We start from the raw sequence: 19,023 nt of genomic DNA, 5'->3' as shown, positions 1-19,023 counted from the left end.
TTTTATTTAAACACCTTGATTACATACATGATTGTGTTTGGGTTTCAGTCATGTAAAATCAGTCCCCAGTGCAACATTCCCATAACCAATGTCCCAAATCTCCCTCCTCCCCACCCGACCCCCGCCTGTACTCTAAACAGGCTCTCCATTTCCCTCATACATTCTCATTATTAGGACAGTTCAAAATGTTGTTATTTCTCTAACTAAACTCATCACTCTTTGTGGTGAACTTCCTGAGGTGAGCTGAAACTTCCTGCTCTTTTCTCTTTTGTGTCTGAAAATTATTATTGCAAGAATGTCTTTCATTTTTCTTAAAACCCATAGATCAGTGAGACCATTCTGCATTTTTCTCTCTCTCTCTCTCTCTGACTTATTTCACTCAGCATAACAGATTCCGTGTACATCCATTTCCGTATAGGAAAATTTCATGACTTCATCTCTCCTGACAGCTGCATAATATTCCATTGTGTATATGTACCACAGTTTCTTTAGCCATTCGTCTGTTGAAGGACATCTTGGTTGTTTCCAGACCAGCCACTATTCTTATGTCCTCCTCATATATTAGTTTGCCTATTCAGGAATTTCCCTTAAAAATGAAATATGAAAACACTGGAGACTTGACTGAGGCCTCAATGGATCGGACATCAATCATCCAACTCCTAACCTCAGATCCCAATACAAGTACCTGCACAGATTATAACACCAGCAGCAGGACTCAAATCCCTTGGGGAAGGCCCAAATGCTGCCCTGGCACCAAACTGTCCAGGGTAGGCCCATAAAATACCCTAATGAGGAGGAAATAGCAACAACTTGATCTAAGGGCAGACTGCCCTATCCCACCATCCAATGGTAAGATGAAATCAAAAGACATTCTGCCCTAGGATCTGTACAAGAACCACTATCTCTATTTACAAGACTGTCTACAACAACTAAACTAATCAGAATGTTTTCTGGGGGGCCGGAGAGATAGCATGGAGGTAAGGCATTTGCCCTTCATGCAGGAGGTCATCGGTTCGAATCCCGGCGCCCCATACGATCCCCGTGCCTGCCAGGAGCAATTTCTGAGCCTGGAGCCAGGAATAACCCTGAGCACTGCTGGGTGTGACCCAAAAACCACCAAAAAAAAAAAAAAAAAAAAGAATGTTTTCTGGGACAACAATGAAAGACTTTATCTTAATCTTCATCCTAGGACCTGTACAAAAGCCAGGATCTGTAACTACGGAAGACTGACTTTGTCAACTGCGACTGAGCAGAATTTTTTCTGGGACCATAAAGAGAAACATTGGGGTTGGACAACCAACATGTCCAGAGCATATAGTTGGTCTTTTGACAGTATGCTTCATGGGCAGAGGCACACTGTATCTCTTAGGCCAAAGAAATTATCTTTCTAATTTCCCCAAGGTTTGATGAGCCTATACAAAAGAAAAAAAGAAAAAAAAAAAAAGCCACACCTATTCTTCCCCCGCCTTTTTCTTTTCTTCTTTTAATTTTACATTCTAGATAGGGGTCCCTGCTATTCCATAGAGCCATAGAACTTGAATCACTTCGTTTTGTCTCATATTTCTATGTCTTTTTAAAAATTGAGAAAAGAAAAAAAAGTGGATGGGGCTCAGGAGCCAAGTGGTCTCAGGAACATTGGGTGAAAAAAAAATTTTAAAAATAAAAGAAAAAAATACAGTAGTAAGCATATTTGGGAAAATTATTGCATCTTCAATGAAGTCATTAATATAATAACAGAAGACTTTAGTAAGCTCTTGTTCACTGTCCATTCTGTTATGTGTTCCTATAGGAATGACAGCATCAAACAAATGAAAATGTCCAGAAATTAAAAGCCTTATTACTTATATTTTGACTTTTAGGAGCATACACTCAGCTGCCAGGCCTCCTGGAAAAAGATTACTGGGAGAGAGTGCCTGCATTCACTTCAAAAAGCTCTGGTAATATCAGCCCAAAGACCAGCATACCTGAATTTTGGTCAACTTGGTGTCCCTGAAGGGTATTAGAGGGGTGATGAGGCAGGTAAATCGGGAAAATTGTGACTGTGGGTGATGGAGGCAGCAGGCATGGCTTCAGCAGGGTGGGGACTTGGCCTGCTTCTCCTCCCAAAATGTCCAGCTTTCTCCTGCATTGGCTGCTGTACTCAAGATCTTTCTTGGCTTGATTTACATCTTGTTCGAGAAAAGAGTGAGTCTATGGATCTGACCCAGTTTGAATATGACTACTGCATTTTGTTTTAGATTTTTTTTAATTTAATTTATTTACACATCATGGTTCACAAGGTTGTTCATAGTACAGTTAGGGTTTTTTCCAGTTCCAAAGTTGTTCATGATTGGGTTTCAGTGATACAGCACCTTTACCAATACCTATTTCCCCATCACCAATGGCCCCAGTTTTCCTCCCTCATTCCCCCTCCTGTCTGGGTTCTGGAACAGATATATTTTTATCTCTCTTTCACTCAGTTTTTTCTAACTCTGTTTTTCTCTCACTTTCTCTCTCTCTTTTTTCCTTTTAAACACTGGTTTATAATATTATTGATATCATGCCTATCACTTTATCTTCTCTCAGTGCACAGTTCTTGTCAAGAGATCATTTCCAACTATCATTGTCAGTGGTCCCTCTCTGCCCTACTTGCACTTCCCTGCTATTTGTGGTTAGCTTCCTCCAGAGATTGGTTCTCCCTACAGCACTCATTTCTATTATCTCTGTATATTATTACCATACTATTTTTTATATCCCACAAATGAGTGCAATCAATCTATTAGGAAAAATGAAGTAATGGAATTTGCTTATATGTGAATGGATATGAAAAGTATTATGCTGAGGAAAATGAGTCAGAGGTAGAGGGATAAAGCACTTTTTATATATAAAAATATCAATGCTTCAGTTGGAAGATTTTTAAGAAACTACCTATTTTCAATGTCCTTATTTTTCAAAAGAAGATGTCTCAGTATAACAAAACACATGAGAAATGGCTGTAACATTGGTCTTATTTTTCTTCTCATCACTTATTTATAAGCCAGGTAGTGACATTGGAACAGTTATACATAATTTTAAGAATCTCTCTCTTGTATGTAAATGTCACAGAATATACATTCAAACTATATACCCCCAAAATATTAGTCACAATTTTTGTTTATCAGCCTGAAAATAAATTTGTGGAGTCCTACATTAATGACAATAATATTAAAGTATAAATTTCTCTTTTCTAATTCTAATATGCCCAATTACAGTATTGTCTATGGAATCAACAAAAGATTCCTAGAATTTTCTGCCTTCTCTCTTTCTTTAGCAAAGAAGTAGCCCCCAACAATCCAAATTAGAAACACAATTTTCACTATGACAAAATTAAGATGGAATTCATTCTTACAATTTTTATTGGATATCATAATAATTTGACTGCCTCATTCTACCAAGAACATAAGAATTTGACTGTGACTTTTAAAACCGAAAAGCATATTGTCAACTTTAAGAAAATTTATTTATTTCTAATTTAACAGCAAGAATAGGAAAAAATCCCCTCACCAAAAAAAAAAAAAAAAAAAAAATGGGGGGATGCTTTTCCAACTCTGTAAATATTTACTTAAACAAAGGATTGTTCAATTTACCCTCATTTTTATATTTTAATTTCCCTCACCCTGGTTTGAGATCACACTTAGCCAGGCTCAAGGTTTACTTTTGGCTCTGTGCTCAGGGATCAACTCTAGAGGGCTCAGGGGTGCAAGGATCAAACCCATATAGTGGCCTGAAAGGTAAATACTTACTTGCTGTACTGTCTCTCTGGCCACTTTTTCCTCTTTTTTTTTTTTTAAATAAATTTTTATTGTGACCAAAGTGCATTACAAATCTTTCACAGTAATATTTATGGTACATGTTTCCTTCTTAAAATGCTATTGTTTTAGAAGATACATCTCAAAAGCTCCTGCACTAGGGGGTCCAGAAAGAATGGGAAAATAAAAAAAAATTAAAAAAAGCTCCTGAACCAGATTCCAGCTCTGGTCTGAGTAGACCAGCCCAAACCAGAAGGCTTCATTCCCTCTGGGAAGTATTCATAGAAGCAAAAGCCCCATAAGACTGAATGAAAAGGATCAACAAAGCCTCTTCCTTTTGCCTAACAAGGCCCTTAGCAGAGGACTTCCCTCTTCCAAGAAAGCAACAAGCTAGGCAACTGGAAGAAGACTATGAAGAAAAAAATTTATGAAATCAGTGATGCAGAAGGAAGCAAGACATACTCCATTCTTGGGTTACCCTTATTCCAACTAAGGGTGAACATGATTCCTTTCTTTTACTTTACAGGGTTCTTACTTTTCTTTGATAGCTCCTAAATAAAAGTTTCAGTTAAAAAAACAAAATGGTATTGTTTAAATTCTACATATTCTTTTTCAGGAGGAATGGATAAGTATGGTGATTTCTGACAAGCAATGTTCAAGAAGCCCAGAGGTCATCGGGACCATACTCAGCAATAATGGAAGCCATGCAGTACCTGGGATGAAACTTGAGGTCTTGCTTATGAGTTCTAACTCAAGAGCTATTTCTCTAGTACCTCTATATTCTTTTTCTTTCTTTTTATTTTGGGGTCACACCCAGTTTTGCTCAGCAGCACTACCTCCTGGCTCAGAGCCCAGAAATCATCCTGTTGGGACTTGGGAGAATATATAGGTAGTTGGGAATAAAACCTAGGTCAGCTGCATGTAAGTCAAGTGATCTACACACTGTACTGTATCTCAGCCCCTCTATTGACTTAATGGTCAATGATCCAAAGAGCACTGGGAAAAATCACTACCAATACTGCTCATAAACAGATTATATCTATGCTGAATACCTTTTTCCATTCTTAAAACTCTTGACAGTCATCAGTCTTTTACATGTGGTAGCAATTAGAAGACAGGATACATTATCTCACAGAATGCATGCTGCAACAACAACAACAACAACAACAACAACAAAAGATGAGCCACAAATTAGTAAAATGGCCTGGCAAGAGATACTAAATTGAGTATATTTTATGACTTTAACACACATCAGAAAAATAGTAATAGTTTCACAAACAATGAACATACAAAAGACTCTTGAAGAGGCTTAAACAAAACAGAGAGATATATTACTACATAAAGGATCACCAAGGGAGAGTAAATTAGTCCTATTTATTTAGAGGAACATAGAGCTATTCATTATCTAACACAAAAAAGAAATATTTTCATTACCAAAGTTAGCAGAGATGAAATTCAGATTCAACAAATTTCACAACTAAGTTTATTTTTTTAGATCTATAAGGAAAACATGATAAATAATATATTTTAGCTAAAGGATATTAAATAGTGAATCCATTAGATTCACTGTAGAAAAATATGATGAAAAATAAGGAATAAAGAAATCAGTATTACTCAGCATAAGATGAAGTTAAATGATTTACTCTTATTATTTGAGATGTATTAAAAACCCATTTATTACAAAAACTATTTAAAAGCAGAAATTTTACATACAGAAACAAGTTCTTATCTAATAAGGATAATAATTCATACATTTCACAATATAGGGGCACCTCCCACCTTGAACATATGTCATGTAGATCCAACTTAGACACCAGGTGATTAGACAGCGACCGTCCAACCCAAAGCCCCAGAACTCAGACGTAGAACCAACACAGTTCTCGCAACAGCTCCAGAAACCAAAATCCCTCTGGGACATTCTTAATACTGCTCTGACACCACCATGCGCCAGTTTTGATATGACATCCTGACAATGAGGAAATGACAACAATCCTCAAGTACAAAAAAAGAAACATAAGAATCAAACCAGATCTCCCATTTGAAACAATTCAAGCAAGAAGACAATGTAATGACATATTCAAAACTACTGAATGACAGAAACTTCCAACCTAGAGTCCACTACCCAGCAAAACTCTCATTCATATGGGAGGGAGGACTAAAAACATTCTCAGACAAAAAAGAGCTTGCATTATTTGCATAAACAAAACTGATTCTAAATGATCTACTCAGATGAATTACACAATCCAAACACCCAATTGTAACAGCAACCACCCTATACAATACAACTGCACAACAGCCCTCTCTGTCAATAATATCCTTAAATGTCAATGGACTAAACCCTCCCATTAAGAGAGGTGAGATTCTTATACCACTAAAAATTCAAAACACTTAAGGAAAAAATTGAAAAAGACGTAAGGAAATGAAAAAACATTCCATGCTCATGGATGGGAAGAATCAATGTCATGAAAATGACCATCTTACCTAAACTTATGTTACACAATCCCTACTAAATTCAGACAACATTCTTCAAAGACTTAGAACAATCAATATAAAGTTTTGCAAAATCAAAAAAGATCTAGGATAGATCAAACCCACATTGAAAAAAAAAAAAAAAAACAAGAAACTTGGAGGCATGTCATTATTTAACTTGACACTCTACAACAAAGACATAGTGATCAAATGAATCAAAGATCTTGAGACAACTGCAACTGAGCAGAACTTCTGGAAACATACTGTCCTAGGATTCGTCCTAGGATTAGTGCAAAAATCAAAACTACCAACTACAGAAGACTGATTAAAACAACAGAGATGGAACAGAACTTCTAGAACCGTAAAGAAAGACTCTATCCTAGTCATCCTAGGCTCAATTCTATGACCTGTGCAAATACTAAGATCTCTAGTTATAGAGGCCTGATTTTATCATCCACTTTATTTTATATCAAAAGTCTGAGTAAATACCAAACCTCCTCTGAGAACTATGTTCTTCTAAAAACTGGTGATACAGTCCCTATCTTGCAGAGTTGTTAACATAAATAAAATGTGCTTAGTGCTGGGATCTGAGTATATAGTCACTCAATACAGTTATTACCTGTTTTATCATATTTCTTATTATATAAACCATAATTATTCATAAACAAATAAAATTTCAGTTCATTCATTAAAAAACTACAGTGGTATAGTAGGTATATTCACTGTGTCAAACTCAGATTCCACATTTCTCTAAAACAGTGAAGATGACCTCTGCTATATTTTCATTTGGGGAGTGCTCTAATATCCTGAAAATAATTTACAGTCTCAGTTCTAACTATGATCTACCCTTCCAGTTTTATCTTGGGAAAGAAACAAACATCAGGACAACATTATCTTGGCTGGCTATAAAACTGTCACTAGCCCATACTAACTTCCTTACTTCATATACTTCTACTGTTCTATAATTACAAAACTGAAAAAACAAATATACTCAAGAGTTCTAAATGCATAGGCATAACTTTCCCTTCAATACAACTAAATGAAAAAAAAAAAAAAAGGAGGATCTCCTCTTCTTTAACCCTATGATCTGATACTTAAAAATTCCCTTCTAGAAAGAAATTGTAAAAGGATTAGAAAGTTAGTACAACAGGTAAGGTGCTTGCCTTGCATGTAGCTGACCTGGATTTGATCTCTGAGTCCCCTGAGTATGATTAAGTATCATCAGGAGTGATTCCTAAGCTCAGAGTCAAGGAGTAAATGCTGAGCATTGCTGGGAGTAAATGCCAAACAAAAAATAAAAACAAACAAACAAAAACAAATTTAAAGAGTAAAGGTTCTTAATTCATATTTCCAATAAGTCTATAAGAATGACTATTGAAACTTTCAGTATAATTTATATATTTATAAACCATTAAAATAATTTAAAATAATTTCAAAAAACTACTAAAACCTAGCAAAATATTTTTTTCAAAATGATTCTAAATAATTCAAGAATCCTACCTCAGCTTGGCAGAGAGCATGAAGACCTTGTAACACCAAGGCTGCTGGAGTAGCTTGATCAGGTTTGGTACATTCGTTCAGCACCTGAGAAATTGCTGCCAGCATATCTGCCCCATGCTGATAAGGCCTACAAAAAAGGTGACAGGTTAGAAATCACATCAAGTGACAGTACAGTGGGTATGGCATTTGCCTTGCACGCAGCTAACCCAGGTGCCATCCCCAACATCCCATATGGTCCCCCTGAGCTAGCCAGGAGTGATTCCTCAGCACAGAGATAGGACTAATCCTTGGGCACCTCCAGAGGTAGCCCAAAAACCAAACAGGAAAAAATCAAGAATTAAATCAAAGTCAAACATTTTCCTTCCCAGGTTATTCTGCTCTTAACAAAAAGCATAAATATTTTTATTAGCCTACTTATGCCTACTGTGTTGACTTTCAAATATTAACAAATTTAACATGTTTTCTTTAAATATTTTCATCTTTCATATTTACCAAAATTTAATGCTCATTTTATATGATAAAATGATCTAAAAAATTTATGAACATATTTTATTATCCCTAAAACATAAATCTCATTGTCTAACTTGACTCAAAATTAAATCTCTAATAATCATGAAAAAACTTTATATGCCTAATTAGATTATTAACAAAATGCTTTTCATGCCAGTGGATATTCTGCATTTAGATACTGACTGCAAAAGCAAGTATAAGAGATCAGAATACCACTGATATCATACTGACATTTAAATGGCTATACCTATCCTAATAATGATAAATATCAAAATAAAAATAACTACAATATACTGTGACTGAATATTTATCTTATGCTAGGCAGTGTGCTAGATTCACTCATCTCCTTTCCTTCCTTCCTATTTATTTCATGTATAAAGGTTTTTTAATTTCATAAGGATATGATCAGATATCTCTCAATATTTGTAGTAACCTGAAAATGATATTATACTTTTCTCTCTAACAAAATATCAGCAGCTGAAATGAGTATATTTCACTGCTTTATAGTCTGGCAAATATAAATCATTTTTTCAAAAGTATAAATCTCAATAGATCTTAAGGGAGTAACTAAAATGAATGTTTATCATTAAACCATCAATAGCCTCTAATTTACCTTTCAGAGCTTGAAAGTTAAATATGTAAAATGTAAAAATCAACAAATAAACTTTCATCTCTACAACTTTTTTTCATGTTAATATTTCAAGAGAATGCAAACTCTCAGGTCTTGTTTCATGTGTATAACTTCTAGATCAAACTGGGAACTAGAAAATCCAGGGGCCAGTAATTGCCTCATTTGCAATTGATTGTGTGGTAAGTAGGAAAGGTTGAGAACATGCTTTCTATTTGTTCATTTAAAAAAAGATTTCTAGGGGAAGAGGACACTGATTTTTTTGTTTTGTTTTTCGTACTAAAGGGTGGTCGAAAACTATTTGGAAAGTTTTATTATTTGTTTTCTTTTGTTTTTTGGGCCAAATCTGACAATACTCAGGGTTTCTCTTAGATCTATACTCAGGAATCACTCCTGATTGGCTTGAAGGAAATATGGGGTGCCTGGGATCAAACCTGGGGTTGGCCATGTGTTTCCTATTTTTTATTTTAATTACTGTAAGTGACATAATCAGTCTCTATTTAGGTTAATTTTTGTTTTTCAACTGTTTTTCCATTGTGTTATATAGCAAGTTTCATATTATTGTTTTATACTTAGAATGCTACTTCATCATCCTACCACCAAAATGAAAATAAAACTCCACTATTGTCCCAAATGTCCCTATCTATTGATCTGTTTCCAATGCTGACTGCCTACTCCCTAACTTTGTTTCTTGATATACCACATATAAGCAAGATTATTCAGTACTTGATGAAAGTACTCTGTTTAGACTGAAGTCACTTTTGTGACTTACAAAAGGCTGACAGGCAAAAATAGGAAGAATTGCGGAAGCTTCAAAACTTTCTGTACAATATAATATAACGTCACAAATATTAGCAGAATATAGACCAAAGTATGAAGGAAGAAAATTGTATCATCCTGGAAGTGTTTTATAAAGGCTTACAGAATAAATGGTTTGATATAAATAAAATAATAAAATTACACTTTTTTATTAAAATAAATCATGAGTCAAGATTATACTGGAAACACTTCTGGTGGTACTCAGGGTTTATCCCTTGCTTTGCTCATAGATCAATCTTTGAGGCACTTAAGAGACCATGCAGTACCACAGATCAAACCTGGGTAAGTCATATATAAGACAAATAAATGCCTCAACCTCTGTACTATTTCACCAGGCTCTATGACTCATCTACCTTTTTTGGGGGGACAGCACAACCAATGACGCTCAGGAGTTATTCCTGGCTATATGCTCAGAAATTGCTCCTGGCTCAGGGGACTATATGGGACACTGGGGATCGAACCAATGTCCATTCTGGGTCAGCGCATACAAGGCAAACTCCCTCCTACTGTGCTAGCACTCTAGCCCCTTATCTACCTTTATCAATATCTGGTTTTAATAAAGTGTTGTACAAGTTCAGAAAGTGTGTCATTCCTAGTATCACAGAGACAAATGTGAAAATGATGCTTGCAAGAATTCTGTAGAGCAGTGGCTCAATCAACATATGAAACTACATAGCATCAGAGAAATAATAGAGTGAGTAGGGCATTTGCCTTGCATGCAGCTGACCCTGGTTTAAACCTCAGTATCCCATATGGTCCCCTTAGCACCATCAGGAGAGACGCCTTATTAGTGAGCTAAGGAGTGAGCCTGAGCATTGTGAGGTGTGACCCAAAAAGAAAAACAACATTTAAAGTTTATGATTATAACATATTCAAATAGATGAAATCAACCCTTTTTCCCTGAATAAAGTTATCTTACCCAAGAATAAGTAATGTTTTCTTTTAATCTAAGGGAGAGAGACGCAGAGCAATAGAGTGCTTGTCTTGCAAGGAGTTGACCCAGGTTGGATCCCTGGCATCCCAGACGATCCCCCATGCACTAACAAGAGTAATATCTGAGTGCAGAGCCTGGAATAATGCCTGAACATTGCTGGACTTGAACAAAAATGAAAACCAAACAAATAAAACACCCTGAGAAAGCTTTGCTTAGTATTATCTCAATCTTGTCTCCTCCTGCTTATTTATTACTCCATAATCTAAAATAGCACAGGATAATCATTTCTCTAATATCTTTTCATCCTCCTAAGCCCAGAGCATATATGGGAACGAAAGTACTTCCCTTTCTTATAATAATTACTAGTTAGTAATCCATTACAATGATCCCCATGTAAAAATTACCATAGTAAAATTCCTTACAATGATCAGGAAAAAACAGGGGAAAAGTAAATAGAACAGTTTGACTACAATCCACTGCTTAGGCTTCAGGGATTTATATGAAAATGAAAAATATGTTTTACTACAATAATAAAAAGAAAATAAGTATTTTCAATACAAACCAAGGTTTGAATAAAAAAATTAGGTTTGATTCTCAAACTATCCAATATTACCAAATTTTATCATTAGAACTGTAAGTCAAGAACTAATATTTCCTATTCAAATATAGTTTGCTTCCCTTTCCTAGCTTCCTATTATAAAACAAATTTTAAATGCTAAATACAAATAAAAGATCATGACATCTATCATTACCATAACTGAGCGTGTCTTACCTTTGCTTACATATATCTCTGATGGATGCTGCTTTGGCAATCAGTTTCTCCCACTGTACTTCCTTGCTCACAGTCAGAGAGGGCACATCAGACATGGCCATGAAACGCTGCAGTTCAGGATAGACACGATCCTAACAAAACAATTTCATACAAAAGAAATAATTTCCTGGGGGACAGAGTATTAGTACAGAAGGTAGGACATTTGCCTTACACATAAGACCTGAGGTGGATCCCTTGGCATTCTATATAGCCCCCAAGTCTTCCAGGAAAGATCTCTGAGATCATGCCAGGAGAAAGCACAGCTGGGTGTGCCCCCACCCCGAAGTAATTTTCCAGATTGATTTTATTTTTTTTATTTTAATTTTAATTTTTTAAATTTATTTAAAGAGCATTCATTATATAGTTGACATAACTGATAATAATACATTTGTTTTAGGAAGGCCAAAAGCAACATGATGTAAAAAAACTGGAAAATTGAAAGAAAAACTAAAGAGATGGAAGAGAAAGGAAAGAATATTTTTGAAAATTATTGAATCACAATGAATTCATTTAAAGCACCAGCAGAAAGTTTAATAAGCTCTTTTAAGAAAGGATAAGAGTTAAAAAAAAATACAGTATAATGGTGTGAGTGGCAATTGTTGTTTGCATAGGCCCAGCAAAATATGGGGGAAATGAAAGGAAAAAAAAAGCCTTGGCCTAAATACAAGGAGACCTTATCCCTGAAGTTTTCTGACATAAGACTGACTGACTCTGGGTTCCAGGCATACTAGGTTCAACTTGATTTTCTAATCTTGATCTCTTTATACACCATTTTCACCTCCAAATCTCACATTAACACATAAATTATAATAAATTTCTTCAAATCAGAGAATTCTTTGCGATTGCTGAGGATATTCTTGCAGAGCAATATCTAGTATTTTCATAAAATGAAGAAAAAGTGGCTAAATCTCACTTTAATCACACAGATTATCATTCACAATATATTTCTATTACTTTCTCCATGAAAATTAAAAAATACATTTCATAAATAAAGAAATAAGATTTTTTCTCATCTCATTTCCCCAGAAATTCAATTAAAAGCATCAGAGTAAGGGCCAGAGAGATAGCACAGAGGTGTTTGCCTTGCATGCAAAAGGACAATGGTTTGAATCCCAGCATCCCATATTATCCCCCAGAGCCTGCCAGGAGCGGTTTCTGAGCTGAGAGTCAGGAGTAACACCTGAGTGCTGCCGGGTGTGACCCAAAAACCAAATAAATAAATAAATAAATAAATAAATAAATAAATAAATAAATAAATAAATAAATAAATAAAATAAATAAATAAATAAAAGCATCAGAGTAAGTCAAAATTTCTCAATTTGATCACTGATGGGACTCACTAATGCTATTCTATCAAAGCACAGTGATAAAACTGGCTGTTTTCAATGAAATAAACATGTTTGATAGGCAATCCAGTGCTTACCTGCTTTTCCCACAAAGATGTTAATAAGCGCAAAGTGACTGCTCTTAGCTGTGGAGTAGTGCCAAGAAGTTGAATTATTCGTAGAATTTGCCCTACACATACCTAGAAAATATTAAAAGAACTTTAATTTCATAAATAAAAATATTACTAATTTCAATCTTAGCAATAAGTATTTTTAACCCCCTTAATAAGACAAAGTCTGAAATAGAATCTTATTGCAATACTATCTATCTTATGAAATGTTAGAGAAATTTTGAAGGGCTAATTATAAAATCTATGGCAATACAAAAAAAATTTTATGGCAATGGTCAAAAGTAAAACTTGGCTATTGAGTAATTTCATTCTAAAAATATATATTTGTAACAGAAGGAAAGCAGAAAGAACAGAAAATTAAAGACTAAAAGAAGCACATAATACCAAAAAATATCCAAGGCATTAAAATGCACCACTTGGGATTTTTTTGTCTCTAGTAAATTACTAATTTACAAACCTTGTGAACACCAAGAGAAGGTAAAGTATACAAGATATCATTATATAATAAAGGTTCCAGGGGTCTTCCCAATTTGAACATCAAAACTGGAATCAAATTTGGAACCTAAAATAAATTAGAAAAAATATTATGCATTAACCAGAATAAATCTTTATAGTCAAAACTATTGTTCAACAAAGAAATAATATTAATATATAAATAAAATGACCACTAACTTTATACCTCTATAATATCTTTTATAATTTTATGCCTAATATAAATTAAAATATTTTTATTTAAACACTTTTAAAATTTGAGGCCATAGTGATAACACAGTAAGTTCAAAACTTGACATCCCAGTGCACTGTGCCAGCCAGGAATGATTCCTGAGTGCAGATCTGGGAGTAACCCATAAGTTCTTAGAGTATGGCCCAGAAAACAAACTAACAAAATAATGCTTATGAAATTAAGTCTCAGCAGCACAGAGTAAAGATATATCATAAAATTGATACTCATCATAAAACTAGAAATTGAGCCCCCGTATGATCCAGCAATACCACTCCTATGGATATACCCCAGAACACAAAAACACAATACAAAAATGCCATCTGTACTCCTATATTCATTACAATAGCGATAATTAGAAAATAAACCAAGTACCTGACAACAGATGAGTGGCTAAAAAATTGTATTATACAAAGGAATACTCCATAGCTATTAGGAAAGATAAAGTCATGAAATTTTCTATACATGGATGTATATGGAGAGTATTATGCTGAGTAAAATGAGTCAGAGGACAGGGATAAACAAATAATTTCACTCATTTGTGGGATGATAGGAAATAAAATATATTATGGTAATAATATCCAGAGACCATAAAGAAGAGGCCCAGAAGGACTAGTCCATGGCAGGAAGATTGCCACAAACAGTGGAGTAGTACAGTCAGGGTAATGAAGGGACCTCATCATTTGTATGTTGGATGGAAATAAAGTGATATGCAAAGTGTCCCTTCATTAACAATAGTGCAAAACACAGTGTCTAAAAGGAAAAGAAGAGAGGTTGGTGGGGAGAGGAGCATAATGCCTTCCCCCAGAAGCATGTAGAGTAGGGAGGGGGAACGAGGGGTGGGGGCAGACCAGGGATAATGATGATGGGTAAAGGGTGGGATATATTATAATACTAAAACTCAACTGAACACTAAACAACCTTGTAATAATTGTTTAAATAAATAAATTTAAAAAAAGGTTATCATAAAAACCTTCCCCCAAATCTTAGTTACAACAAGCAATTAACACTATGCTTTATATAAATATATAATATATTATAATATATATAATATATTATAAAATTTTCTATTTTATGTATGTATTGGAATTAAAATCATTTGCACTATTGGGTTTGAGGTCCTTTGGGGGGTGGGTACACCGTGCTGTGGTCAAAGCTTACTCCCATCCATGCCCAGGGATCACACCTTATGTGCTCTGAACCTGATTCAAACCCCAGCACCATATATGGCTGCCTGAGCACTTCCACACAATGGGAAATTTGTCTAGAGCACGCCTTAGGGGCTGGCGAGATAGCACAGCAGTAGGGCCTTTGCCTTATGCATTGTGACCCAGGATGGCCCAGTGTGGACCTGAGTTCAATCCCCGCATCCCATATGATCCCCCAAGCCTGCCAGGAGCGATTTCTGAATACAGAGCCAGGAGTAACTCCTGAGCGCCACAGGGTGTGCCCCAAAAACCAAAAACCAAAAAAGGAGTAGGCCTTGAACACAGCCGAGGAGTTGACTGCTCCAATAATCTAATCCTAGGGGTCAAATCCAAGAAAACTTATGATCACAAAAGAAAAACTGTGCATGAATATTTACAACAGCATAATTCACAGTAACTTGTTTAAACACTATAAATGCCCAGCAACTACTAAATTAAATATTATCATAAATGAAATGTTATTTCGTTATAAATGGAAAAAAATGAATTAACACAGATAAAACTTGAAAATACTGTGACTAGTGAAAGACACAAAAATCATTTATTTAATCAAATGTATAGAATAGGCAATCTATTAAGATACAATATAACTGCTTATATTGAAAAAAAGGACAGAGTGGAAATGGTCTAAAGGATAAGGCGTCTGTCTTGTATGTGGTGGACCCAAACAGACAGCGGTTCAAATCCTGATATCCCCTATGGTCCTCCAAGCCTGCCAGGAGCAACTTCTGAGTGCAGAACTAGGAAGAATCACTGAGCGCTGCCCGGTGTGACCCCTAAACAAACAAACAAACAAAAAGACAAAAGAAACCACTCTTCCTTTTGGAACTGATAGCATGGAGGTAAGGCCTTGCATGCAAAAGGACAGTGGTTCAAATCCCAGCATCTCATATGGTCCCCCACCAAGGCCTGTCAGGAGCTATTTCTGAGTGTAGAGAAAGGAGGAACCTCTCAGCACTGCCGGCTGTGACCCAAAAAGAAAAAAGAAAAAGGAAAAAGGGGCTTACTCCTAATTCAATGCTCAAGAACATGTAAATTACATTCAATAAAGTTTTATAATTCAATTCAAAATTATCCAAGAACTACCTACTATGCACAAGGAACTAGACTTTATGATACTAACAGTAATATCAAAATGTTAGATTCCTTAATCTACATTTCACAGATTTTGTTAAAATTTTTCTTCCTGTTACTAATACTCAAAAGACTGATCAACCTATGTTCAGGAAAAATGATTGTACCCTATTTTAAGAAAGAAAAAATATTATTAATTAATCCTATCAAAAAAATGTGATAGAAACTAACACATTTTTTTTGTTTGTTTGTTTTGGTTTTTGGTTTTTCAGGCCACACCCATTTGATGCTCAGGGGTTAATCCTGGCTAAGCTCTCAGAAATTGCCCCTGGCTTGAGGGGACCTAATGGGATGCTGGGGATCGAACCCGGTCCTTCCTTGGCTAGCGCTTGCAAGGCAAACACCTTACCTGTAGCGCCACCTCGCCGGCCCCAGAAACTAACTCATTTGTAAGTGTAATCAAGAACAATGATGCTGAACTAGTAATGTCTGCAGATACATAGTCTACAGGATTTATCGTGTTTTTAATTGATGTTTTAGAGTTGTTGTGTTATTTATTGTTTTTTTTTTTCTCTATTTAGTTTGATCTAGGTTTTGGCTTTTAGGACATACTCAGCAATTCTAAGAAGGGTCTACTAGGACAATGATAGTTGGAACTGATCACTCTTGACAAGAACTTGAAGAACTTGGTGCTGAAAGCAGAGAAACTAAAGTCCCTCCATTAACAATAGTACAAAACACAGTGTCAAAAAAGGGGAAGGAGAGAGAGAGAGAGAGAGAGAGAGAGAGAGAGAGAGAGAGAGAGAGAGAGAGAGAGAGAGAGAGACGCAAACTGCCTGCTCTAGAGACTGGGGGGGGCAGGGAAATGGGAGAGATTGGTAATGGGAAGGGTTAATTGGTGAAGGATAGTGTACACTGTATGATTGAAACCCAATAATGAACAATTTTGTAACCACGGTGCTTAAATAAAGCAATGTGAAAAAATAATAACTCCAGGAAGTTCTCAGGTGGACCATTTAGGATGCTGGGGATCAGACCCAGATCAGCCACATGCAAGCCAAGTGCCCTACTGACTATATTACTGCTCAAGTCCCAAAATTTCTGACGTTTTTAACAAATGCCGGGACTCTACAGAATTTTATAAATGAACAAATGAAAGAATAAATTATTTTATTTGACTCCTAATTCATTTTAATTTAAACAAAAGATTATCTTAGGCTACTCCATAGCTATCTCAGTACATTTCCCTTCTTGGAAGACTTCTACAAAGACACCATGATAGGCCGTTAGCTTGGGAAAGAGTAACCAGCACATTTAGAGTCATCTTATAAAAAAAACTTGATATACTTATAAGATTCAAAAATATATATTATTTAATTATGTTGTCAGGAAATAAGATTTATGTCTACAGTTCCTTTCTAATTCTTGACTCTAGAGAAGTATATGTAGATATATATTTCCCCCTCTGGTGAGTTAATAAATAAATAACTTATATAGTAAATAATCTTATACTTAATACAGTTCTTGAGATTATTATAATCAAATAATTCAAGTCAAAGGATCAATAAAAATTGATTGCTTTCAATAAAGAAACACAGTTCTTTTTAAAAAATAGAAATATTGATTTTTTTTCATAATGTTAAGCATAGGCCATTTACTTAATGAAATGGTATAAATACTCAAGTCTATGAAATAAAATTGATGCTATTTCATTAAAAAACACAAATATAAATTACAGGGTTTTTTTTTTAAATGTTAAGGCAGGGGGGTTGTTCTCTTAATAAAATATATATTCCTTAAGATCAAGTAACAACTCTTGATTTACCTTCTTTTGAACCATCGACTCTGGAATGAATGCTCTTAATTTTAGCTTAAATTTACAATAAGATGGTATGTACCTTATAGTTCACTAAAACCTCTGGTCCCAAATACAAACTCAATACTTATCTTACTTCCTTCAGAGCGTGTAAAGTTGATTTATAACCATGAAATTATTAAAGGGCCTCTCATGAAACTGACATTAATCCTCAGAAAAAAATTGTACAGATGCAAGAATGATACATTTAAAGATAATGTGGCCAAACAACCATATCTAGAAAAACTTTCCTTCAAAACTTAAAAAAAATAAGGAAAACATATTCAAACCATAAATAGAAAAACTTATCAATATCCTAAATATATAACAAACTCCTGCAATTCAACAACAATGATTAAATAAGTAGCACAACTAAAAAATAAACAAAATACTTTTTATTTCTAAATAAGACATACAAATAGCCATGAGATGTAAGATGATCAATACCACTAAATATTAGGGAAATAAATATCAAAATTATAGAGAGATAGTACCTTCACTCTGTTAAAGTGACCATTATCAAAAAGAAAATAACAAATGTTGGTAAACATGTGGGGAAATTAGAACCCTTATACAAAGTAGGTGGAAATATTGTGCACTCACTATAAAAATTAATGAGTAACATATAGGACATATATCCCAGCATCCCATATAGTCCCCCCCAAGCCAGGGTTAATTTCTGAGCACTTAGCCAGAAATAATCCCTGAGCATCAAATGGGTGTAGCCCAAAAAACCAAACAACAACAACAACAACAACATTCTTGGGGCCAGAGAGATAGCATGGAGGTAGGGCATTTGCCTTGCATTCTTGCCTTGAAGAAAGACAGTGGTTCGAATCTCGGCATCCCATATGGTCCCCTAAGCCTGCCAGGAGCAATTTCTGAGCGTAGAGCCAGGAGTAATCCCTGAGCGCTGCCAGGTGTGACCCAAAAACCAAAAAATAAAGGGGCCAGAGAGATAGCATGGAGGTAAGGTGTTTGCCTCGCATGCAGAAGATTGGTGGTTCAAATCCTGGCGTCCCATATGGTCCCCTGAGCTTGCCAGGAGTGATTTCTGAGCATAGAGCCAGGAGTAACCCCTGTGCACTGTGGGGTATGACCCAAAAACCAATACATAAATAAATAAATAAAGATATAAATAAATAAATAAATAAATAAATAAATAAATAAATAAATAAATAAATAAATAAATAAGTAAGTAAGTAACACATTCTTTTCAGGGGCCAGAGCAATAGCATAGTGGTAGGGCAAACACCCTTGCACGTGGCTGA

The 19,023-nt window shown here is 35.2% G+C and overlaps 1 protein-coding gene across 1 annotated transcript in view; it reads right to left on the bottom strand.

Moving 5' to 3' along the window:
* The window catches only part of FOCAD (focadhesin), a 326,609-nt gene that overhangs the window by 177,833 nt on the left and 129,753 nt on the right, over nucleotides 1-19,023 (bottom strand). The window contains 4 exon segments of the mRNA XM_049769400.1: nucleotides 7,737-7,863; nucleotides 11,400-11,530; nucleotides 12,862-12,963; nucleotides 13,352-13,456. Of these exon segments, the coding sequence (XP_049625357.1) occupies nucleotides 7,737-7,863; nucleotides 11,400-11,530; nucleotides 12,862-12,963; nucleotides 13,352-13,456 (465 nt within the window).

Source organism: Suncus etruscus, chromosome 1, assembly GCF_024139225.1.
Source record: "Suncus etruscus isolate mSunEtr1 chromosome 1, mSunEtr1.pri.cur, whole genome shotgun sequence".
NCBI classification, from domain to species: domain Eukaryota; kingdom Metazoa; phylum Chordata; class Mammalia; order Eulipotyphla; family Soricidae; genus Suncus; species Suncus etruscus.
Note: the sequence above shows the minus strand (reverse complement) of the source record. Positions and strands in the feature narration are given on the sequence as shown.